Here is a 25,869-nt window from a genome sequence, read left to right on the forward strand (position 1 = left end):
AGGCTATTGGTTGAAAGAAGAGCCAATGAGAGGGCCTGTTACTAGTCTGCGTGCTGCGGTGTAGGGGGAGCGCTTTAGGCCGTGAAGCCCCAGGCGACCCACTGGTTTGAGTACGATGAGCTCCATCGGCACCGGGGTGAGTTCGTTGTTTCTCGGTGTAGTAGTCTAGACTAAGGATTCGCGTGGAAGGGAGCGCGGACAGTCTGCTTGGGCTGTGCGACTCGGGGTGAGCTGGGACTGCCTGCGGGCAAGTGGGCCGCTTCCAGGATGCGGTGCCCGGCGGTCTTATCTACGCTGATTGCTAGGCCTGCGTCTGCGGTGACCGTGACCTGAAGCTTCTCAGCTCAGGTGTAGCGGGCTCGGGGAGGCAGCAGGGAGGTTTGGAGCGGTCTTGGATTGCTGAGTCACTTTCCTTAGCCGCTTAGGGAAACCGAAAGTGGAAACTCGGGGGACCTGAAATAATGTGTTTGAAGGGTATAGGCGACGGTTAGCCTCTTGAGAATCACTGAGGCAGGGCGGCTTGAGATTCTAAGGTCTGGACGGCCTTTGCAGTTCCTAAGGTGCTGCTGACTCACGGGAATCCTCTCTCCTCCCTTCGAGTGTACTGATGGGTCACTCAGTATGAGTCCCTTCCTGGAACCCTGTCAGAACTAATAAGAAAAATTGTCTAAAAAGCGGAATCTGAAGTATCCTCTCTATTTTTCCTTTGTCCCAGCTTTTCCTGCTCAAATTACTTAGCAGTACTTTTGAGGTATCAGTACCGGAAGCATTTAAATGATTACTTTCACTAGACTGTTCAGGATTTTCGTGTTGGATTTGTTAACTTGTTCGGGTTACTGCTTTCCTTTGTTAAGCGTACTGCATATATGAACTCTTTTGCTCACTCCTTTTATGTATTTCTCCATATTGAAAATACAGCTTTTGTTTAGAAATATTTATTGGCTGATTGCACTAGAGGCATTGAATAATGGGTTTCTCACTTTTTCTATTCCCATTGTTCACAAGATTTTGATACTCACCGTTAGGCCCAAATACTGGTTTTCTGAATTTGAAAATAGGCAACTTATGGTTTAATTCATTCAGGAATGAGATGCTAGGGTTGTCATACTGTTTTTGGATTAGTAGATGCTCAGTACTACCTGTTGTAGCAAATTGACTTTGCAACCACATTCATACACTGTAAATTCATAGTATTTAGTTCTACAGTATTTATAAATACAATACTTATAATACAGTATTTATTTTGATACTCCAGCGGTAGAGTTAAGAATCTTGGTATAACAGGTTCACATACTGAGAGTCAGAAAGCACCACTGTTGAAGGCTTATATCCTGTCTTCACTTCAAGAACTCCAGATATGAAGACCTGTCTTCTTGATATTTCTCTCCACCTGATTGCTTAATAGACGTTTCAAGCTACATGTCCAAAGTAGATCTATGGGTTTTCTTCTTCCCTTCCCATTTTGCATCTCCTGCAATTTTCATTTCAGTGACTGGTCCAATACTAGTTGCTCAAATGAAAAAAATTTATGATGCACTTTTAATTTCATTTTTGCTTTGGTCCAATCCATTGGCAAGGTTTGTTTGACTGTACCCTCAAAAGATAACGCCTTCCATCTCTTTTTCTCTAGTCTAAGCCACTACCTTTGGAATACCTGATCTCTGCATCTACTCTTACTCCCTCTAGAATTCATTTTCCAGATGAATGGTGTTTTTAAGAAATTAGGTATAACCCCTCCAACCCACTCCCCCAAACTCCAATGACTTCCTGCTGCATTTAGAATAAGAAGTTAGCTTCCTGCTCTAGCCTAGAAGACCTATGGTTTGGCCTTTACATACCTCTGATACAGTTTACTCTTCTGTCTACCACTTACAGTGCTCAAGACACAGTGGCTTTACTTCTTATTCTTGATTGTGCTAAGCTTATTTCTACCCTAATGTCTTTTATAAACTAGCTGTTTAGGATAGGGAAGAGGAGCTGTCCAAATGCCAGGACAGTTCCTCCTACCTATCTTGAATGGCTGGTTACTTGTTACTTAGGTCTGGCTCAGCCTCAATAAATATTAACTGCCCCAGCAACACCTTCCCTGATGAGGTGGTCTGTGGTAGTCCCCTTCACCCTGTCTTATTTTCATCTTAGTACCTTTTCTGGTTTACTGCTGTATCTCCAGCACCTGGATTTGTTCATGATCTGATTTGAAAATGAAGGACATGTAGAATATGTATTCTTTGCATTTCCTTATAGTGACTAACATATAATAGATGCTAATTAAATGTTTGAGTGCTCAATGATGTGTCCAAGGTCCTTAAGTTTATTAGTGCCACAGCTATGAATTAAAATTTTCTGACTCCCGTGCTATTTCTACCATAGTAATTTTGTAAAAAAAGGAGCAGTGTTCTGTGTGGGAAGAGTTCTGACTTTACCCAGGACTTACATCCATTGCTTTTCAATAGCAGAAATCTAAAGTGTGTAACTTTCTCTTAGTCACTGTTGTTGCTCTGACTTGTTTCCCCTTTTCAAAGCAAATCTTTCTTGAGATTTAACACGTTTGTAATGTGTAAGTCATTTAGGGAGAAAAGTTGTAAGGTATTTACTACCAAAGATACACCATTATAAGCTTACTGTTGTCTTTTTCCTCCTAGTATGACCTGTCAGCCTCTACATTCTCTCCTGATGGAAGAGTTTTTCAAGTTGAATATGCTATGAAGGCCGTGGAAAACAGTAGGTAAGAAACATTGTTTTACTTGAAATTAGCATGTTTTAAGCGGGTATTAATTGTCTCTTTATCTGTGTTTTTGGTAATTAGGCTTTGTTATTGTTACTTTGGCACAAAATGATATATGCCCTAAAATAATTCCAATTTATTTGTAATTTCCAGATCTCTGTTTAGGTCATATCTTTCCGTGACCCTCAGTTCTAAAATTCTAGTTGATTCCAGGATTATGAAATGAAATGAATTGGACTTCTTTAAAAATTTTCTTTTATAACATCTCATTCAGATATCTTAAAAAAATTTTTTTAGGCCTACTAAACAAATGGTATTGGGTGTTTGAACTCAGATTTTGTCATCATAATGAAAAGTTGTACATAGGGAAATGTTTCAGAATTTTTGAAAAGCTCACATGTAAATTTTTTTTTAATATCTACTAGTACCTTCAATATTTGATGATGGATGTTTCATGAGGGTAGAGACTGAAACTGATCTTTGCATATGCTAGCACACAGACCTCAGTAGTTACTGAATAAATAAATGTTCATTTTTTTGTGCCATCTTTTGACTGGTAGAAAGATATATGGATTTCTACTGGTTTATGAAATAGTATTTAAAATTTTTTGAGCAAAAATACATTTTAAGTCTTCTTACAGGATTTGTTAATGAAGCTAACTTATTTTGTGTTTAAATGTATTATTAGAGATAGTGGTACTTAGAAACTGTCAGTGTCTGATAATATAATAGAAATAAGGCTGATAAGAATTTTAGGCTGAATTGTATTTTATTACTGTATACAAAGCTTGATAGAATTCAGAAGAGAATCAAATTTAAGAAAAAGTTGACACATTTTTTCCCCTATTGATAAAGGAAGATAGACTGTAGACCAAGGAGCTGGAGAAAGACTTGAGGAAGTTACTGTTTTTCTCTTCCTCCTTTGCATTCTCGAATTTTCATTGGTGTAAAAAACTGGTAAGAGATGTCTCGACTAAGAAAAACTGGAGATATATTTTGAAACCATCTGTAATCCAGATAATTGAGACTAGGCTATGAGGATCTGTGTATCTTAGCAATTTGTTTTCCATAAAATATTTCTAAATATAGTTTAAAACAGTTACATTTAAGCAAACTTTAGGAAATATAATTTTCAAAAAATGAAACATTAAAAGTCAATGTATTTTTTTCTGTATAAAGAAAAGATACCAGCAAAATCCCTCTTTTAAAGGGTTCTATGTAACCTGGTATGGTAGAATATTGGATGAGGGTCAGAAGCTGTGAATTTTCCTCCTAGCTGCTGCTTAGTGGTAATGTTATACAGGGTTCCACTGTTCAGTTCTCTGAATGTTACTTTTTTGTCTGTAAAATTGGGATGTGGACATTTAACTTAATTACTTCACATACCTTATTACCATACAGATAGAATACATGGAAAAACATTTGAAAATTTTTGTTTTGTGGGCACAGAGAGTGGAAAATAGAAAAATTAGATTGCATATGAATTTTCTTAAGAGTGTGGCATATAAATTGATAGAAAACATTTACTCAAATAATTTGATATAAGATTATATTCTTGCATCAAAAGGAGGTAAATTCTTTTAGAGAAAGAAGTTTAATCTTGGGGTTTTAAAAGTCAAATATTTTTGAGTACCTGTTCTGTTAAGCATAGGAACTACCAAAGCAAATAATTAATGACATATATGTGAATACTTAAAAGCATTTTATTAAAAATATATAACATGATCGTAACTATTTTATAAAAGTATGCCCTTAGAAGGTAATATGCAAAAGAAAAAAAAGGGGAAGATTGAATTGTAATCTTCCCCTTCAGCCTCATTGAGGAGCCAAGATACAAAAGGAAGATTGTGCAACATGACAGTAAGGCTAGATTGTTTAGAACAAAATTGCTTGGAAAAAAAAATCACTGAGAACCTCAAAGAGCATTTATTTATGTATGCTATAGGTTCTGTCAATATTTATCATTACCCAAAAGAGCATTTATTTATGGAGGTTTTGGTTCTATCAGTATTTACCATATTAGAAGTTAAAACTGAAAAACTGAAAAATATTTATAAATTCATTAAAAAATAATAAATACAACTACATGTTAATAAGTAAATTAAATTAACATTTATTAAAATATTTGAGTAACATTAATAACACTTTTAATGAAAATTACTTTTCCAAAACATTAAAAAAATTTAATGAGAAGAGTGGCATTGTTTTACATTTTTGTAAATGTATAATTAATTGAAGCTTGATAGAAGACAGATTCTCATTTCTGCTTCAATATGTTGTTACTTTTGTTGAAGCATGTGAAGCCAGTCAGGTTTCATATAGATATGTGGTTGGAAAAGTCAGGAGTATTTTAATGGCCTTTCATGTAATTACGCATGTTGTTCTTCGATACACTAAAACTGGACAAAGGTTAGTTTCTTAAAGGTTCTTGTAGTGTGGAGTCTGAAAACATAAAAATGTACTTTTTGTACTTTTACATTAAAATCTATTGGGCTGTCTTGCACTTTGCATGTTTTACTCTTGCATGATTTGTAACACTGTGAGTTGGTCATTTGGAAAGTATTAGTTCACTGAGTTATAACAGACCTTCCAAATTTGACATGTTATAAACTATCAGAAACATTACACTTGTTAATATCACCACTAATCTGATCATGAAAGTTTGGGAAGCATACAAGCTCACAGTAGTGAATATGTTTCCTAAAATTCCAATTTATGCTTGAAAACTCAAATTTTATCACTGGCAACAAAATACTGTCAGTTATTTTCCTTGAAGTGACAGGCTCACTTTGTTCATTTTAGAAAAAAAGGCTGCCACAGATGTAAATGGAAAATAACCATAGTTGTCTGACCTTCTTTGTGGTAAAAACAGATGTTCCATGAAGAAATTCATAACTCAGTACAGTTTTATCAGTGCTTTTTCCTTTAGGTAACCATTGTATTTTGATGCACAGCAGAAGTACTTTGGCTAACTTCCATTTTATTATAATAATAAAAAGGGTGGTACTCAAGGGTTGACATCTAATAAAATTCATTATTACTGCTTTATCAAGGACATTGTTAACTAAGAATGGCTTAAAAAAGACCTGTGACAGCATAGCAATGGAGAATACAATTCTTAGCTTACTACTAACCATTTGTTGTCACTGCTTTATTTGTGTTCAAGTGCCAGCAGCTTTACCCACCAATGCTTCTGTATCATCAGTGCAAATGACCACACAGTGGCTAAGGAAGATGATGTCTCTGTATTTTTATGAAAATAATTTTGACCTCATAGACTACACTTTGAGAACTTTTAATTTGGAAAAAAGAATGTTTTAAGTGCTGAAAAGTGAGGAAGATGATGAGCTGGAATAATTGGGAAAGGCTACCTGAGGTTGTAGAGCTTGAGTTCAGGTGAACTTGCAAAACTTTGTGGAAATGTATTTAAATATGCAGTGGTGAGAAGGAAGTGTATTCTAGTACCCAGGATAACCTCAATAAAGACATAAAATAAAAATGAACGGTAAGGTATTTGAGAGATGACAATGAGGTTGAATTTCGTAGAGCACAGGATTTATAATAGGAATCTGAGTAAGCTAGATGGGCTTTGCAGATTTTCAGGGCTTTTGAAAGCTAGGACAAGGAGTTTAAACCTGAAAGGGGAGCCCCTGGAGATACCTGAAGTATGGGAGAAGGAGTGTCTGAAATTCTTTACAAAATTTGTATGTATGTGGCTTGGTTCATTTTTCTGGTTGTTTCCGATCAGAATTTTCTTTATTAAAGTGATTAGAAGATGAGAGTAATGAATATATTTTCATCTTGAAATGGCAATATATAATTTCTCTGTATTTTACTTAAGAGATTATTTTAAGATCTATTTTGTTTTAAATAGTTGTACAAAATATATATTTTATTTTTGTATACTTATTATGAGCCACTAATGGTTGTTACAGAAAAAGTGAAAGAAAAAGAATTATAATCTTTCCAGCCAGACTAGTCACTGTTAACTTTTTAGTTTGTATGTATGTAGCCTGTCCTTTTAATGCATATTATGTACCATTTTCAATGGACATGACTTTAGTCAACATTTACTAGCATATGGCTAACAATATGGTAGACACTGTGCCATTTGGTACATATTTTATTGGCATCTTTTTTCACTTATATATTAGTACCTTTCTATGTCATAATGTAGATTTTTGTTGTTGTTCACATGATCATTTATATGGCTCTAATTCATCACACTAGGTTGTTTGCCCTTTCTAGTTTTCAGATCTATTTATTTTAAAGAATTGGTATGCTTTGAGAAATGAATTTGCCTATTTTTGTTTTTTTTTAAACTTGGTTTTACAAAGTTTCTTTTATTTTCATTAAAAAAAATTGATTTTCTTCTACTTGTTTCAGTACAGCTATTGGAATCAGATGTAAAGATGGCGTTGTCTTTGGGGTAGAAAAATTAGTCCTTTCTAAACTTTATGAAGAAGGTTCCAACAAACGACTTTTTAATGTTGATCGGCATGTTGGAATGGTAAGGTCACATTTTAAATTGTTCCTTTTTTCCTTGTCCAATTTCTTGTGAAGTAACTAACTGGAATATATTAAAACTGTGATTATAAGAAACCATTGATTACTTTAGCATTGAGGCAGGAACAGAGCAGCCACAGAAGTAATCACAGAGAATTACTGGTTTGTGAATAGGTCACTGTCCAAAAGAAGAGTAGCATTCTTAGAACCTGATTGGAGATAGAAATGCCAAGCTGCCTTAAGAAAAAGGAGGGGAGGATGGTGAGAAGTATGTGTAGAAAAGAAATCTTGGCAGCATAGATCACCAATGAAGGCATATGCTTGAGAGACAAAGAATCTAGGTTTTTGTATCCCTAGTGAGGATCACTGTTACTGTTATCAGAAAGATAATACCTTTATAGTGAGGTGAAACATCCAGAAAGGATGTCTGATGAAAGGAAAAGTGAACACATCCTTTTTAGTAGCTTCATAGGCATCACTATATTTCAGTTATTTTATGCAGCTGATAGATTAAGTGAATGCTTTTGCACAATTGCAGGCCAAGACATAAATATATTACTGGTATATACTGAAATCTTCCTGTATAGATGCCAGACTTTCTTCAGTAAGAACGACAACCAAAAAAAGGAAAGAAATGATTTTTAAACCCTGCTTATTGAAAAGGCAAGGAAGAAAAGAGAACACCTGTGTGCTAGGCAGTATGAATGAGACTCTTTACATAAATTATCTCATTTAATCCTGACAACTCAGTGAAAATAATATTAATCAATATTAATCTCATTTTTTACAGAAAACACACAGCTAGTAAAGAAATATGCTGGGGCTCATACTTGGGTCTGCATGGTCTATGTCCAAAGCCCATTCTGCGGAGTGAGGTCCTATAGCTCTGTCTACTCACTCTGCTGAAATACCAGTAGCTTTAGTTTTTCTAAATGAGATGTGTTATGCACAAACACAAAAAGGACTAGCAAAATATAACCAGTAAACTATAAAGCTGTAAGTAAATTTTTTTGCTTCAATTATTATTTTTTGAAACGGTTTTCTCTCCTGAACAAACTTACTATTGCCAGTGAAACTGGTATGTTTTCATGAAACTTGTCATATTGTAACATAGTTGAATTAGTGACTCCTGCATTCTTTCACTTAATAAACAAAACTTTAGGTTAGGTGTGTTTTGAAAAAAATCATACACGCTTATAGGCACTTTGGTGATGAAAAAGATTTTATTGTTTTAGAATTTTCAAATTTGTCTCATTTGTTATTTAAAGCCAGGAAATTGATGGTATTCCTTGTAGCTGGAAATTGGCAAAACATTAGACATTTAAGAAAGCTGGAGAAAATGAACAATTAATGTTCTGTCTCCACCACTGTCATCTTCAAGTGATAAATTATTAGACTTCACAGTAACTTTTCTCCAAATCAATGGAAGATTCTTTAAATGGTGAAACTTACTAGCTGGGTATCCTTAGGAAGTTATTCTAAACACCAGTCTCACCTGCAAAACTATGGTGGTAAGAGTACCTACCTTCATGCATAATTATATAAAATGCTTAGCATGTAATAAGTGCTCAACGTTAGGGATTTTCATCATTATTACTATCACTAGGTAGCAGTAGACAAAAAGGCAGTTAAAAATCCTGATAGCACTTACTTTAAAATTCTATACATCTTCTATGCCAGTGGTTCCTAGACTTTGTTGATTCCCAGTACCCCTAAGTGTTTTCAATAATTTCTTTTTTGTTTTCATGGCTTCCCTAGATCAAAAGAAATACCTAGTGGTTCTGTTTATTATATATGTAGATCCAAACAACTGTTTATGTCCTAAAAACTTAGTAGCTGTAAAAAAAATACACAAAGAAAAATATTTTTAAAGAACCACAATTACAAATGTGTGCTGCACAATTTCATAAACTTTAGAATTAGATTAGATTCTGCCTCCTGCCCCATTTCCCGTTCCGTATTAATTTTTGTGCAGCACTTATTTATCAGAAGAACCCAGCTTCTCAACAATACGATCACATTGAAAGGAATGTACAATGATCTAATGTTGAAACTGAACTACTTCAACAATTTCCCCCATTTTAAAACATCCCCCAGTTCTTGAATTCACTATAGTGCCCTTGGGATATCTCAGCACATGGTTTGGTAACTGCAGTTCTAAACCACCAGTCTTGGAAGATTCGTGGTTTGTCATGTTTTGGTTTGACATTGTAATTTATTAGTCAGGCTGAAAAAGGAGATTTGAGGTTGTACCTTTTAGGTCAAATCTTTTTAATAACTTTTTAACACAGAAGTGCTTTAAATGAAGGAAAGTCCTGATCAGAGCCAATGGTTTTATTTTTCTTTGTTGTTGTTTATTCTTTATAATGAAGTGGTAAGTGGGGAGACATGGAGTATTTATAGAAATACTCCTTCTGAATGTGATCATTGGACAAAACAATGAAGTCACACTTGGTAAATTTCCAAACTGTAATCCTGTGCTCAGTCATCAAAATGCCAGAATGCCTTGTAAAGACCTTTAAGCCAAAAAAATTTATTCTAATGGTGATCTTTAAAAAAATAATAAGCCTACAATAATTATACTTACCAGATTTGTGATAGGAATGTGATCTATTGAACTAGTACTTTTTTTTTTTTTTTCAGGCAGTTGCAGGCTTGTTGGCAGATGCTCGTTCTTTAGCAGACATTGCAAGAGAAGAGGCTTCCAACTTTAGATCTAACTTTGGATATAACATTCCACTAAAAGTAAGTTGATAAATGTTGAGAAGCTTTTTGAACAGAAAGAGAAGTTTATTAATAAGCTCTTCTGTTTTCTCGCCCACAGCATCTTGCAGACAGAGTGGCCATGTATGTACATGCCTATACACTCTACAGTGCTGTTAGACCTTTTGGTTGCAGGTATGAAATTTTGTGAGATATTCAGTCATATTTGTACTATAGTTATGTTTTCCCAGCATCTTTTATTCAACTTTTATACCCTTAAAAAATGAACTATTATCAGGAAGTATTCACTGACTAAATAAAATGGTGTGCATAAAAATACTTCGAAAAGTGAAAGACTATGCAGATTTGATAAACACAACTCAGTGATGTTTTAATCTGATTATAATAAATTCTCTGAAGGAAGGTGGTCAAAAGGTGTAAACTTTTAAGGTTTAAGATAAATACGTACTTGGGATGTAATATACACATGATGACTAGTTAACACTGCTGTGTGATTAAAAAGGAGAGTTTTTAATAGAGTAGATCCTTAGAGTTCTCATCACAAGGAAGAATTTTTTTCTTTTCATTGTTTCTATATAAGATGATGGATGTTAACTAAACCTAGTGTGGTAATCATATTACAATACATGTAAGTCAAACCATCATGCTGTGTACCTTAAACTTATACAGTGATGTATGTAAATTATTTCTCAGTAAAACTGGGGAGCAATTTTCTCTGGAATTAGACCTAGACATTTTCAGGAAATTGTAAGCTGGTTTTAAATATATTCCATCTTGTCATTATTAGGTAGCCAACTATACTGACACTTGAGTTTTCTCATTAATTCCCATCTGATATACTTTAAGCAATAGGTAAAATCTTCTTAAATGGAAGTTGGCTATTACAGTATTCCGCACATAAATGATAACATAAGATGAGGCTGGTTTCTTTTCTACTTACAATTTCAAAAAATCATTCATGATTACTTAATATCCTAATTTTAATTTGTTGAGCATAAAAAAAAGTGTTGAACCATTTTGGATTATTGCAGAAAATAAATGGAGGAGTACTGGGGAATAACCAAAAAAGAATGAAGGGTGTCTGAGGTGGATTCAGTGTACTCCCTTCAGGATTTGTCCTCTTAGCTTTTTCATGTTTATGCCTTTACCTGTTGGGCCCTGTTATTAATTGTCCTTCTATCTACTGATGTCCATCTTTCTCCCTTGTGTGCACTGCTGTCCTCTCAGGGAAGTTTCATCAGAAAGTTTAATACAATAAAGCCACATGAATTTTGAAGTTTCAAGTATATACCAGTTTTTATCCAAACTACCTTATCAAAGTGCTTACTATGAGTTATATGGGTATTAGTAGTTTATCTTAGAAAGTGTAATTGCATTTTTATCACTGTATATTTTTAATACTATTAAATTAAGAACCATAGTTTAAATTATTAATTTACTTGTATGCAGTTTCATGTTAGGGTCTTACAGCGTGAATGATGGTGCACAACTCTACATGATTGACCCTTCAGGTGTTTCATACGTGAGTAGTTTTGAATCATCTGAAATTGTATTTCTATTTTGCTGGTATCTCATTAGCACTTAAATGATATTTGGATTACATGATGTTTCTTTAAAATTCAAAGAAGGCAACATTTTCTTGTTTAATATTAGTAACAACAGCCTGTGGATATGAAGCAGAGCAGACATTTGTGGCTTTCAATATGCTATTATAGAAACTGCATAGTGAACATAAAATTTGAATGTTATTTCCTTTATAACTACAAATATTAGCAATGTCAAAACAATACAATACCTTCCTTTCTAAAAAAGGATTTTAAATGAGATTTCTTGGACGTTTCTCTAATTACCTTTTCTTAACTGTCTTAATACTTTAATGGTTTTTATACTTGCGAAAAAACTAAGGCTATGTTTTGTCATACACCAATATAGTTGTTACACAAGTAACAAGTATAAAAACCTTTACAATATAAAAAAATGAAGGCTTAAGAGTATTGGACTCAGGAATTATTTATTTCAACTTCATTTTGTTACAATGCTAAAATTTTTTTATTCCTACAGACAAAAAAATGTCTCTAGTTCATGAAGAATATATAATGACATAATTTTTCTTTGGATATACCTCTTGAAAATAATCCAGATTATCCTAGAATTAAGTTTTTTAATCTTTTGAGTCCCTTCATATTCATGTTTTCTGACTATATTTCTCCATACGTGCTTCTGAATGTAATTTAACATCTTTTCATTAACCTTTAAATAGAAACAGTAGTCATTACTTATGAAAGTATATTAATTTAATAATACATGTGTATTTTTGGTGTGTGTTCTTTTTAAATAGGGTTATTGGGGCTGCGCCATTGGCAAAGCCAAGCAAGCTGCAAAGACAGAAATAGAAAAGCTTCAGGTAACATGTATTTATTGCTTAAATTTCTGCTATAACATTATCCTTATGTAGTGATGTTTTTATCACCACAAACTAAACCTTTTACTCCAAGTGTGGTTGGCTGTTTTCAGTAGTTTTCTGAAGGTGGATAAATAGGAATGCTGGCAACATATTTACCTGTAGAGTTGTATCATGGATCCCTTTATAACTTTGATGGCTGCTTATTATAAGCTCTTAATCCAGAAAAATATAAGCAGAAATTTTCATATACTTTCACAAAATCCCTGAAGGTCATTCATGGAGCCCTCTGAACCTTAGGTTAAGAACTTTGGTGTTTTACTGTATCATTTTTTCTTCTCTAGAGCACAGCTTTTGTCTATGGAGCACATTAATACTCTGCTCCTTTGCTTCCCTTTCCTTTGTTCCTATCTAAATGAGGCATGGAACCCTGCCATCTATTAGTGTGAAAATTTTCTTAAAAGCCTACTGGTTTTTGTTTTAGCCATAAATTGATCAACTTAATGGTGAAACAGTATCCACCTGCTTATCAGAAACTTCCCAAAAGACAACTATGTAACTTAGAGTATTTTGGTAAATTACAGTCAGAAAAAATTTCACATACGTTTAATATTAGTGCTGTATTGGAACCTTGCTCAACTAATACTCATTCAACTTATTTAAAGCCAGGTTGTAGAAAACATTTTTTCAGTGCCTGCAACTAATGTCAAGTTCTAGACATTTAAAAGCCTAATTCATGTTTGGTATTTTAGTAAAATTGACAAAAGAACCTTAGAGATCACTTAGCTCAAATCCAATCCAGGGTTAAACACACTGGCTAGAGTCATAAAATACTGCTTATGAACAATTCACAGACCTCACAGTTGTTAAACCAGTGTCCTTTTCCATCATACAATTCCTGGTGTTGTACTAAGTTCCTGTCTTCTATTCTTTTTCCTTTTGCTTTCATCTCTCAGTATTATGTGGAAATCTGAAAATAGAGTATTTAGAACAGTCAACTATCTTTTTGTGCTCTGTGATTAAATCCTAGCAGGGAAAAGGAATACCAACCAATCATAGCTAAGAACTGAGGAAGAGCATTTCAACTGAGGAACATGTACACTTAATGATGAAAAATATGCTCTAAATCAGAGGTTAGCAAACTGTGGCCCGCTGCCTTCTTTTTAAAGTTTTATTGGAGCAAAGCCACATTCAGTCTAGCTGCTTTTGCACTAGTACAACAGTTGAGTTTAATAGTTGGAACAAAGACTGAAGACCCTATCCCATTGACTTCAGTATTACTCTGGTCTGTTTTTTTGCATATGTTCTGTTTAATAGGAATATCATTTTATGAAATAAAAACTTCAACATATGTAAAAATGTATTTGCTGTTTAAGACATACCTTTTTCAAGTTTGCCTTTGTACATTACAATTAATTTACTAAATACAGAGCTTAACTTGTAAGGGCAAAAGTATGAAGATTGGTATTTTCCTTTTCTTCACCCCCAATTTAACATGAAAATTCTAATCATCAGAAAAGATCAGTACAACAAATATCTCCATCTAGACTGAAGTTATTATTTTCCAATATTTTACCTTCCTGAACTATTTGAAACAAAAATTGCAGACATTGTGACATTGCATCTCTAACTGCTTCAGCATTCATCTCCTTAGAATATCATTATCACACATCATCTGATGTTCAGTCCATAATCAAATTGCCTTAATAATCTTGTGTCATTTGTAACTGTTTTTCAAACCATGATATAATTAAGGTTCACATACTGAATTTGTTTTTCTTATCTAAGAGTCTTCCTCTCACCCCCATATTCATTTTTTGAAGAACCTATGCTGGTTGCTTTTGTAGTTGGTCCCACAGATTTGTCTATTCCCTAATAAGACTGTTAAATTCTTGGGGGGAGTGTATAGCTCAAGTGGAAGAGTGAATGCTTAGCATGCATGAGGTCCTGGGTTCAATCCCAGTTCCTCCTCTAAGAATAAATAAATAAGTAAACCTAATTACCTCCCCCCACCAAAACCAAAATGAAAAAAGTATGGTTTAAAAAAAATTGTTCTTCTTAAACTCAGTATTATGATTTTTTTGTCATTGTTTGTCATGCAGCTGTACCAGCAGAAGGCAGAGCTAGAGCATCGAGATTTCTACATACAAAAAAATAGGAAAAATATTAATAAACCTAGTTTAGAGATACAGTAATTGAATCACCTCAAGTCTAAACTGCTGTATGTAACTTTTATTTTTCACCATTTCCCATCCTCCTTAGCATATCTAGAATATGAATACCAGTTTGCTCAAACTTCTTTTAATTTTGTCATGTGTATTCAGAAATGTATATATCTTAAAAAAATCCTGTATCGTTTACTTCCAATATCTATAGTACATAGACTTCTTTGCTGGGCACCTAAGGACTATTTTTCTGCCTGATTTCCAAATGTTCACTTCTGCTTTGTGCAGTTTATTTATCTTCAAAATCCAACTATGTTCTAAGAATCCACTCAAGTCTTGGTTCTTCAAAGCCTTCCTTGACATTTTTGCATTTTTGTCTTGAATAATTTCATGATGGACAATTTATCTCATTCCTTCATCCCTCTGTATTTTGTATATAGAAGGTATCATAGTATATTTGCATTTTATTATCCTAAATTGGCTATAAAGAAAAAACACATTTCTTTGCCAGTCTTTTAAACATCAGGGTCTGCCTATGAATAGGTGCATAGAAGAGTCTGGGTTTTTATAAATTTTAATACTTATCACAAAATTTAGTGGTGTCCACGGGTTAAGACTATGTTTTGGTATAATCATTAAAAAACATTAAACTGTAAATAAAAAGCATATTAAATTCTGGTCATTTTGGAAATTTGGTTATTTTCCTTGGTTTTATTTCTGAGAATCTATCTCAAGAGCATGGGTTACTAATGAAAGTTGTGGGAAGAATCTGAAAAGTTACACAAGTGGAAAGTCTTCCTTTGACTCATAACTTAATGAATATATATTTTTTCTGCAGATGAAAGAAATGACCTGCCGTGATGTTGTTAAAGAAGTTGCGAAAATGTAAGTTGAAATTTTCTTTAGCATTGACAAAAATATTTCACTTGACCTTACCTTATACATCAATTCTAAGAGGCTGTTTTGTTTGGAAATAACTCAGTGCATGATTTTTAGAAAGTGAATCCAACATTCTAAGAAGCGTCATTAAGGAGAAATGTCCATATTTCAAGTGACGAGTGAGATGGTAAAAAATAGCTTTTGACAAAATATATTCCTCTTAAGGTGACAACAGAAGAACGAAAGACATGGTGAACTTCTAGGGACTTCACCTGATGGCTCCCAACGTCTTAAATCTCAGAAATCCCAATAGCCATAATCTTAGCTTGTAACTTTATTTTAGGCCTACTGCTAATTCTTTCTATATACATGATCCATGAAGCTGGCTTATTTATAGCCTCTATTTCTTTAGGCAAGATATGTTAATTATAAAAATTCTTATAACAAGATGAGCAGTATTTCAAAACATTTAGAAATAGCTTAAGAAAGCCTAAAGTGGTTCACAGCGAATGCTATACAACAGTAATAGTAAGCAAAGCCAGTAAACCTGAGTGGCAGTGCTTCAAAATTCGTGATTCCTTTTAACAGACTCACAGATAAACACACTTGTGGTTTCTGAAAGGGAAGAGGGGATAAACTAGGAGGATGCTATTAACAGATACACACTACTATATATAAAATGGATAGACAGTGGGGATTTACTGTATAGCACAGGGAACTATACTTAATGTCTTATAATGACCTATAATGGAAAAGAGTTTGAAAAAATATATATATGTATGTATAACTGAAATCACTTTACTACACCTGAAAGTAATGCAACATTGTAAATCAGCTATACTTCAATATTAAAAAAATCATGATTCTTTTAGATCAAAGAATGCAGGCATTTGGTATTCCAAAAAAGATGTAGTAAAATGCTGGTTTTGCAGCCAGCTTTTCAGATTTTTAAAAGTAATAAATATAATATTCCAGGGAATTCACAGCACCTCTAACTATCACGTGTTAGAACTATATGAACAGGGCCTAGTCAGTATTTTGTGCAAGTGTCTCAGGTTTTACATTTAATACATGGAAGGAAAAAAAGTCCTAGAGGGCTCTGTTATATAATAATAAATATACTATTTGAACGGTACTCTTTATCTCTAAACTGATAGCTTAACATGTAGAATATTAAAATCAAGTGTTTTATTATTTTGTACCAACTGTCCAGCACTCCTGCTACTGTCATCTCCCCCTACCCTCCCACCATGAGACCCCTCTCCTTTCCAGTTTGTGAAAAAAACAGAATCCATTCTATGATTGTCAATTAATAACAACCTAAGGAACCTAGAAAGTAAATATTCCTCACTGAATTGTGCAACATGATAAACTCATGAGTTTATCAGTTTCCTTCACTGGAAAGTCTTTGGGAAATCAGCCCTTACCACACCTTTTGTTTAGATGTAACAGTAGTATAACAGTAGACACTAATTTGTTCTACATAAGAAAGCCATCTGTTCATCATTTAATAAAATGGAGCACTGTGCATCTCCTACTTAGTTCTGGAAAATTAAGATGCTTTCTCATATTATAGCAAGGCTTTAGGAATACCCTCCAAAGGTGTGTAAGATGGTGAAAAGTATAAAATAACAAAGCTTTGCTCTGATACTATTTTTTTTTAACTTCCCTTTTACTGTAATATGTTGTGTGATAGTGCCTCCTTGTTTATTGCAATTTGTCACGTACTATTTGAGGGCCAGGTTAAGGGACATGTAGAATGGTCAAGAGGTTTAAAAATATTCCTGTCAAGAAGGTGCAGACTGAAGAGACCACTAATTGTAAATTAATACATATGTTCGTTTTTTAAAAAATATCAGTTAATGGAAAAAAACCAGATATTCTGTAAAGGAACAGGTAATAATGCTTTTTCCCATTTGAAAATCTTCCTTATGAGGCATCTTTAAGTTATATCTCTCAAAGAATGTATCAAAATAACTTGGGCTGTAAAGGTATATAAGGTATGTTGAATCCTTTGTAATGAGTATTTAATTTTTTACCAGTCCTTGTGTAATTTTCATAATATAGACTATATATAATATGGCTGTATAATTTTATAAATACATTAGGGATGAGTGTTCTAATTTGCTGAGTGCATGAACAAATAGTAGATGACCAAATGAATATAAATTTTTCCTTTTCTGTTCTAGAATTTACATAGTACACGATGAAGTTAAGGATAAAGCTTTTGAACTAGAGCTCAGCTGGGTTGGTGAAAGTAAGTTATTTTTTTCTACATTTATTTGCTCTAGGAGTCACCTGTAGCAAACCTAGTTTACTACTGATTGCCTTTTTCCCTCTCCTTTTAAATTTTTAATGGCGTACACACACACACACACACACACACAAATAATGAATTGATGAAGTATCACAGCATGGATAGATACACTCATGTAACCACTGCTCTGGTCAACAAGTAGACCAGCCCAGTACAAACCACTGGGTGTAACAGGCTACAAGGATAGACTGTACAACATGGGGAATATAGCCAATCTTTTGTAATAATTGTAAATGGAATGTAACCTTTAAAAACTGTAAAGAAAATAAGTAAGAATTAAAAAACCAGAAATTAAAAAAAAAAAAGCCTCCCAGATCACCCCTTAGGCCTCCTTGAAATCACAGCCTTTACCTTCTCCCCAAAGGTAACCACTGTCTTGAATTCTCACTGTAGATGGTTTTTGCCTGTTGTTGAATTTTATTTAAATGGACTTATACATATTGTATATGTATTCTTTTGTTCCTGATTTCTTCAACATTTTATTTGTGTAAATTAATTTTGTTGTTAGGATAGTAGTATTTGTTCATTTGACTTGCTGTATAGTGTTCTGTTTTCTGAATACACCACACTGTTTTCATCTCTCTGTTGCTAGAGAGTTGGGCTCCTTCCAGTGTTTGTGTATGAATAATGCAGTTGTGGACATCTTGTACATTTATTTTAATAGACACATGTAGCATCTCTGTTGGAAATAAACTTAAGAGTGGAATTGCTGGGTCATGAAATACGCGTATGTTCAGCTGCAGTAGGTATTGGCCAAAAGGTGTTCCAGCCACTGGGTGCCTTTCCAATACAAATAAAGCCAGAACAAATTTAGCTGGTACTCTTGTTTTGAAGGAAAAGTTCTGCTTAATAATTGACTAGCAGGGAGGGTATAGCTTAGTTGGTAGAATGCATGCCTAGCATGCAAACATGGGTTCAGTCCCCAGTAACTCCATTAAAATAAATAAAACAAACCTAATTACCTTACCCCCTCCAAAAAATTGAAGTCGTATTTGCTTTTTCCACACATCCATTGCTTATTTTTTAAAAACTGTTACTGGGAGCCACCCTCCTCCCTGCTCTTTTCTTTCTGGTATGGCAACCATAGGGCTTCAAGGACAGCTTTTTAATTCTAATCATGCTATGAATGAATGCTAAGGATTTATTACAGAATCAGGATAAATCATGACATAATTTATTCTTTGTTTCTGTAAGAGCTAAATTTGGGCAAATTTAATCTTACATAGAGAAAACACAAAGATGAGTTTGAAGAATCTAGTATTAACCTGTGGACTGGCTAGACTGTATGGTATTGCAAATCACAACATTGTCTTTTGTTTTTAATTCATATATTCAAAAATATATGGCTTATTTTACAGTAACTAAAGGAAGACATGAAATTGTTCCAAAAGATATAAGGGAAGAGGCAGAGAAATATGCTAAGGTAAGCCACAGCATGAAAACTACTTTAGCTGAAAGTATCATGGGAAAATGTTGATTTCTGTTAATTAACACTTAAGAGTTGAGCTGAACTAAGGATAGAAATTTTCTAGGTTATACTCAATGGGAATAAAGTTGCCCTTGTTCCAAAAAAATTTTTTTGTGTTTGTGAAAATGGTAAGGTGTTTTCAGGACATTTAATGCTTTCATATTGTATGTGTATTCTATCAAGAATATCATCACTGATTTGTTAGAGCAAGATATACTTAGTTATCCTTTACTTGGATGTCTTATTCTAAACCATTGTTCATTTTCACTTAATAAAGAATTTTTAATGACAGGTGCTTAAGTAGATTCAGGTTGTTACAGCAATGATAAAAACTGATTTTAAACACCATTTATCTCTTATAACAGGAGTCCCTGAAGGAAGAAGATGAATCAGATGATGATAACATGTAACATTAACTTCAGCATCTATTTTAAATTTCTAATACAGTCCCGTGTAACTATTTAGCCCTGTGGATTATTACATACTCACTGACCAATTTTCATTAAATTTTTGTCTTGTAACAACTGAAGTTTGGTTAATATCTGCTTGACAAAATTGTGGGCGTAATTGGGCACATACTTATTCAGCACTACAATGTAGATTTATGTCTACTTTAAAATTCCTTAATTAAAATACTGCAGAAAGAGGCTTTGGAATCAAATTAAGTTAAAGCTCCATTTCATCACTCGTCTAGAATCTGAATATCCTGCTGGGCCGTTGTATAAAAACTACCAAGCAACCTAGTAGGCAATTAATTGATACCACTGCCCAGTTTTGTATATAGTGAGATGATTGCTGGTCATCAGCTACTGGTAACCTTTAGGTGTGATGCACAAGAAAGAAGTTTCAGGTTGGAGAGTCAAGAATTTTATTTTTCTTTTGAGTGGATTTCAATAAGGATCCACAAAGTCCTTATTCTGTCACTTAAAATTTTTCTTAATCTGTGAAGTTCAAATAAAAATACCCATAAATTTTATGCTAAAAAATAAATCAGAAATATGTGGAAGTGCTCTGTAACCAGAACTGTTACCAAGTGGAATACTCAGTATCACAGCCTTCAAGGAACAGTAGCACTCACAGCAGGAAGAAACAATCTGAACTCAGGCCAAGTATGCCAGTTACACACACACACCCTTTACTGGGCTCATGCCAGTGTCACTCCACTCAACTGTTATGCTTTCCTAAGAAGGTAATCTAGTCATTGAATTTAGCAGCAGGGTGTTGCTGGACTTTGAGCATCTGTATAGTTGAAATAGCAAATCATTATACGTAAATAATTAATTACTATACAAACAACTCAAAACCAGTATCTCATTATCATGGCTGCTTTTACGTAAAATTACCTGCTATATTTTACAACTGATACATTTAACTCAGAATGACACCAGTGGCCTTGGACAAAACACCTAAACATTAAGTTAGATTTACCTACAGACAGATAACTAACTATCCTAAGCCAGTATCTATCCATTCTTTACTTTTCCAACTTCCAAAGTATAAAAGGCACATGAATCGATGCTGTTTTACAGTGCTGTAACTCTGTTCTTAAATTCACGTCAGTATATTTAACACTCTTTAAAAGAATAGACGATGGTTCTAGAGAAACCTAAATTTGAGCAGCTAAGCCCCCTCAAAACATACATCAGGTAAATCTAAAACTACTTAAGCAGATATACCTAGCTTTTCAGCTATTATAAGAGGAAAGCAATTTATTTTCATACATGCTACACACAGGATTAAAAATAATCTAGGTTCATCTGTAGGAGCACTTTGTAACTACACCATTAGGATATGATTAGTCTGTGAGGGGAAAAAAAAAAAGCTGGTACATTTTACTTTGACAAGATTACAAATTTATTTTCAGAAAAGATTGAATACCTTATTACCATGAACGTTCTTGATACTGGTACCTAAAAAAAATAGTAAAAAAAATTTTAATAAAGTTTTGGCTTAGAGATTATAAATAATAGAATATATTTAGACTATAAAAGCACTTATCTGATAAAACTATCCATTTGCTTTCATTTCTGTTATTTATAAAGGAACCTGAAAAATAAATGAGAAAAATCATGTTGTAGGCCATCAGTATGTTCAACTGATTGAAATATTTAAAATACTCTTCCAATTAAGGTTTGAAGAGCAAATTAAGATTACTAATTAGTACTCATTTAAAAAAAAATCCCCTTACCAAAGTGCTGTTAAGAAATCAGAAGAAATCCACAAATGAAAAAATCAAGTCTTAATGTAAAACACTCAATTCTAATATGGTTTCTCTAACTTTGGAATCTCTCACCTTTGGAAATGAAACCTAGACTGGACCTCTTACTTTCTCGCACTCTACCATATTCATATTGTATTTGCCAAGCCTAGGCTATTTCTTAACTGGTCTTTCCTAAGGACTCCCACCACCTGCGGAAGAAGGGAATGCATATGGTAGATAACTGTTTCTCCATCTGGTTCAGAGACCACCTGCATAAGAATTCTCCATAGACTTGAATTCACTAGATCTGAAGCGAGGCCCAGGAATCTGTATGTTGAACAACAAACTGATGTAATGCTTATGAATACAGTGAAATTTAAGACTTGCTGATTTTGACACTGCTTGTTAAAAGGAGAATATAGCAACAGAAATAGTTACTTTATTACAGTGTTTCAAGAGAATGAAGGATGAAGCTGTAGGGCATGATGGGTATTTGGGAAAATTTTTTTTTTCTCCATTAGATTTTTAAAGAAATACATATCTCAGAAATAGAAGCACATACCTACATGATAAAAAGGGAAGTATCTGGTAAAACCTTTATAGATGGTTTCTAATATCTGATGATTCAGCATCAGCTCTCTAAACGTTTCCAACATGAGGGACAAAGAGCCAGGGTGCTAAGGAAGAAATTTTGCAAGTGTTCAGAGATTAAAAAGCATCTTTCATATTTTACTGACACGACAAAAAAAAAAAGAAACAGCTCTGATTAAGACAGGTCAGGACAATATGGTCAAAGAAAACATCTAAGGGCTTGGTTCCAGCACTGCAAAAATCCCTTAACACAAGATGGATTCCCTTACCAGCAATATGAGGTGATTTAGGTTTACACTGAAAGTATGTTCTACTAACATCTTCTATTAACACCTAATTAGAAGTTCATTTCATAGGATAAAAAATGTGACAGATAATTATTAATTGTTTATATCTAAATGTTACTAACAAAAGATTAACATCATTTTACTGCAATCTTTCCCCGGAAAATATTCACCATTCACTCCATTTCTATTCTAACCACCATTTGACCTTTCACCTGTCCTACTGAAAATAAGAGTAAATGTGGCTGAATGCAGTTCTTACATATTTCTAAAGGAAAAGTCTACTAGAAATGAACAGATACACTTCCTTCACAGGCGATGTAATGAATGACTCATTAAAAAACTAAAATACATTTGACACAGAAAGCCTAAAAGGCATGCCACCAATGCTGGCAAGTCATACACTAATTATTTCTGACAACAAAGTTTTTCTTCCTTCTCCATAACTCTTTCATGATACGAAGCCAAATGAAGCTTTCTGACGAATGACTTAATGTGTAGACATGACATGTCACCCCTCCAATCTAGATTTTTGGACAGCTTCCAAAATGAATTTCAGAAGAGATGCTTTGAACGTGAAACTCAGGCTTGTCTACTCTAAATCCATTCTTTCCCCTAAATGGAAATCTGACAAAACAGGAAGTACTTAGCAGCGTAGAGAAGCAAGTTTTGTGGCTTAAGTATTTACTGGTAACAGTAGTTCTTCGTAACTGTAATAAAATGCAGAACTACAAATTTGAGAAGAAAACAGCAAAAATTTCCCTTGGTTACCAAGGTTCCCTTGACAATTTAAAGGCCTTAAAAAGACAGTATCGTATGATGCATGGAGGAATAAAAAACAGGAAGATGACTTTTCTTTTTGTTACGTTCCTTCACATAAGAACATCCCCCCAAATTAAACAAACACTGAAAGGAGTTTTGTGACTGCATGTGAAGACACAAAGATTCAAAACAAAACCAGAATTCTGGTTTAGTCTGAAGGAACCTACTTTGTGAAAATTTTTTGTTTATGCTTGCTGTAGAATTTGAATATAAATACAATATCCTATCTACAAAAAAATATAAATATACACCTCTAAGTGGGCCATTAGGATTAGCAGTCAGTAACACACTACCAAACATATCATAAACTTACAAAAGGAAAAAAGAATGCCTCCTCCCCCATGACTTCTTCCAGCTGCTTTCCCCACTCTCAATTCCACTGCTGTTGAAACAACTAGAAGCATTTTCAGGTAACAATTACTTTGTATCTTCACTTTAAAACTATCACACCTAAGGGTACAGCAGTATATCAAAGTGCCTAGTAAATGTTAAAACCACCAAATAAATAAAAAGCATTATGATTATCTAGTGCATTTGCCTACTCTGCAAAAGCAGGTTCAGACCCAGAGTAAATCATGAAATCAACTTTGTGGGTCACGACAGATTAAAAAAAAAAAAGACTACAGGAGAAAACACTTGAGTGCACTGTACTTGCATTTATTCTTTGTACGAGCAGTACGTAAACACACAAAATAGAAACTTCACTATAATGAAACTGATCCAATGATCTTGCTTAGCTATTATGAAATACCTGTTTTACCAGAACACTAATATAAAACAGTGAGGTAGGTAGGACATTAAAGTTTCTGTCAATTTGATCCTATGTGTTAAGAATATCAGGAACTTCTTTAAGTGCTAAAATTACCAAGTCAATGTCTGATACTTTTGATTTTCAGGGGTTGTTAAGTATTAATTAACCTTTCTGATACTTAAATACCAGAAGTATGCTTAGGAATTCTTTGAAAAAGATGGTGAAGGGGACTGTTAAGTATTAAGAGTTGTAAATACCTAGCTGTGAATGTTTGTCCCTTATACTCTAAAAGCAAACACTCATATAGAGTAATGTATCCCAACCAATGAGAACAGGCTTATGATCAGAAGACAGAGCACTTGGTCTTCAAATCCAGTGTTCTGTATTAGGACACTAACTCAATCCAATATCCCACTGAACTACTGTAAAATTTCTGAGAATTTTTGAGCTAAGGGAACATAGCTGCTGCTCTACCTCTATGAATGCCCACTATGAGCCTGATATTTTCACTTATGTTCCTATTTCCCACATTGCCATTTCTTCTAAACCTAGAGGCACTCCATTACTATTACAGTAACCAAAGATCAAGTAAGTGTCCTCATGAAATATCCCACCCTGTTCCTATTCTGACTATTCCCACTTTTATGCCTAGAAGCATTATGGTATTGTGGTAAGAAAAAGGTGCTTGTAGAGTGAGATTATGGCTTCAATAACTGAACCAGGTGGTTTGTATATTCTGTTATTGGCAACAAATGTACCCTTAGTCCTGGCCAAACTTTTCACAAATTTGGACCACTGTGGGTGAGGAAGATCAGTGGGTGGGCAGATCTAAGAAAAATCAGCTATGGTCAGAAAAACAATCCCTCCTCTAGTGGTTAATTAGACATATCATCCTTTAAAAAACAGTAAGAAATCATTCTAATGAAAATTCTTAACCTATGGATAGTCCCCAGAGTTATCTACTCTCTATACATTATGGAATCTGACCCAATTCCTAAACCGCAAGTGATCTCATTTGAAGTAACTGATCAGGCAAGGAGTTCCTGGTATACAAAAACTGACAAAGCACATTTTACTGGCAAGCACTTGTCCACTAAATGTCACCTTTTAGCTTGCTGTACCTTTTATAAACCGTGAGTCCACAAATGAGTGCCTACTAAAGCCAAGGCCTATGACAGATTCTAAACTTACAAAGGTGAATAGGTAACAGTTCTGTCTGTAAGATGTCATAATTTAGTGAATATAAATGGACAAAAAGCTAAAATATACAAAGTGGTAGGAATCATGTAAAAGGAAATACAAAAATTCATATGGGCAGATTACCTATAGTTGCAGAGGTATTAAGGAAAGCTTTACTTAAAAAGCAGCTTTTGAACATGTGGTAATAGGGCAACAATACAGATGGCTGGAAAAGTATGAATGAAAACAAAGAGGTGAGAAAACATGGAGCTTGTACAAGAGAGCCATGATAGTTTTAGTGTGACTGCAGCAAATAATACCTGAAAGGAAGAAGTAGAAAATAAGTTTGGGGAGACGTTGACAATGACCTTCTGGAAGTTCTTGAATAGGAGGCAAGATTCTAGATGCTTTACTTTCAGTATATAGGGAGGTATGGGCGCAGAGGGTGGGACAGGAAGCTCTGCTTCTAGTGGCAGGGTCTGGGGAAGGGGTGGCAAGTGCCATGCCTAGCTGCGAAGGTGTCAAGGAGTCCCTGAAGCAGCCCAAAGAGATGAACGACAGAACCAGTTCTGCCTCTCCCCAAGAAGATAAGGCATTCAAGCAGAAACAGCAAAGAAACCGGAGGAGCTACAAGCTGTGGGGAAAGGCCCCTGGCCACAGGTGGAATTAAGCAATCTGGCAAAAAGTAAGCTGTTCCTCATGCCTGAGGCAATGATGATCCTTAATTCCAGTCTTGTTTAAACATTTGGAGTCCCTGCTATAACATCTATTGGCCACCTATAGCTAGGATGAAGTCTTGTCTTGGAACCTATTATACACCTATGAATGAACTTTTTGTTAAAAAAAAAAAAAAATGA

The 25,869-nt window shown here is 34.2% G+C and overlaps 1 protein-coding gene and 1 long non-coding RNA gene across 7 annotated transcripts in view; one reads left to right on the top strand and one right to left on the bottom strand.

Annotated features, from left to right (window-relative positions):
* On the top strand, positions 1-19,709 carry PSMA3 (proteasome 20S subunit alpha 3). The gene is made up of 11 exons (XM_010976698.3): positions 1-136; positions 2,643-2,725; positions 7,112-7,235; positions 9,875-9,976; positions 10,056-10,129; positions 11,405-11,477; positions 12,294-12,359; positions 15,360-15,406; positions 17,590-17,657; positions 19,076-19,140; positions 19,551-19,709. The coding sequence occupies exons 1-11, from the start codon at positions 116-118 to the stop codon at positions 19,593-19,595; spliced, it is 768 nt and encodes a 255-aa protein (XP_010975000.1). The 5' UTR covers positions 1-115; the 3' UTR covers positions 19,596-19,709.
* The window catches only part of LOC105086237 (uncharacterized), a 21,729-nt gene continuing 7,807 nt past the window's right edge, over positions 11,948-25,869 (bottom strand). Inside the window, exons 3-5 of one of the 6 annotated variants that reach the window (XR_010380983.1) lie at positions 21,184-21,231; positions 21,064-21,091; positions 11,948-13,326 (exon numbers count right to left, since the gene is read on the bottom strand). This is a non-coding gene — a long non-coding RNA (uncharacterized LOC105086237). Of the gene's footprint in view, positions 13,327-21,015; positions 21,232-21,947; positions 22,063-25,869 lie in introns of those variants that run through there. The other 5 variants (XR_010380982.1, XR_010380985.1, XR_010380981.1 and 2 more) reach the window with 5 other exon arrangements.

The sequence above is a fragment of the Camelus dromedarius genome, chromosome 5, assembly GCF_036321535.1.
Source record: "Camelus dromedarius isolate mCamDro1 chromosome 5, mCamDro1.pat, whole genome shotgun sequence".
In the NCBI taxonomy this organism is placed as follows: Eukaryota; Metazoa; Chordata; class Mammalia; order Artiodactyla; family Camelidae; genus Camelus; species Camelus dromedarius.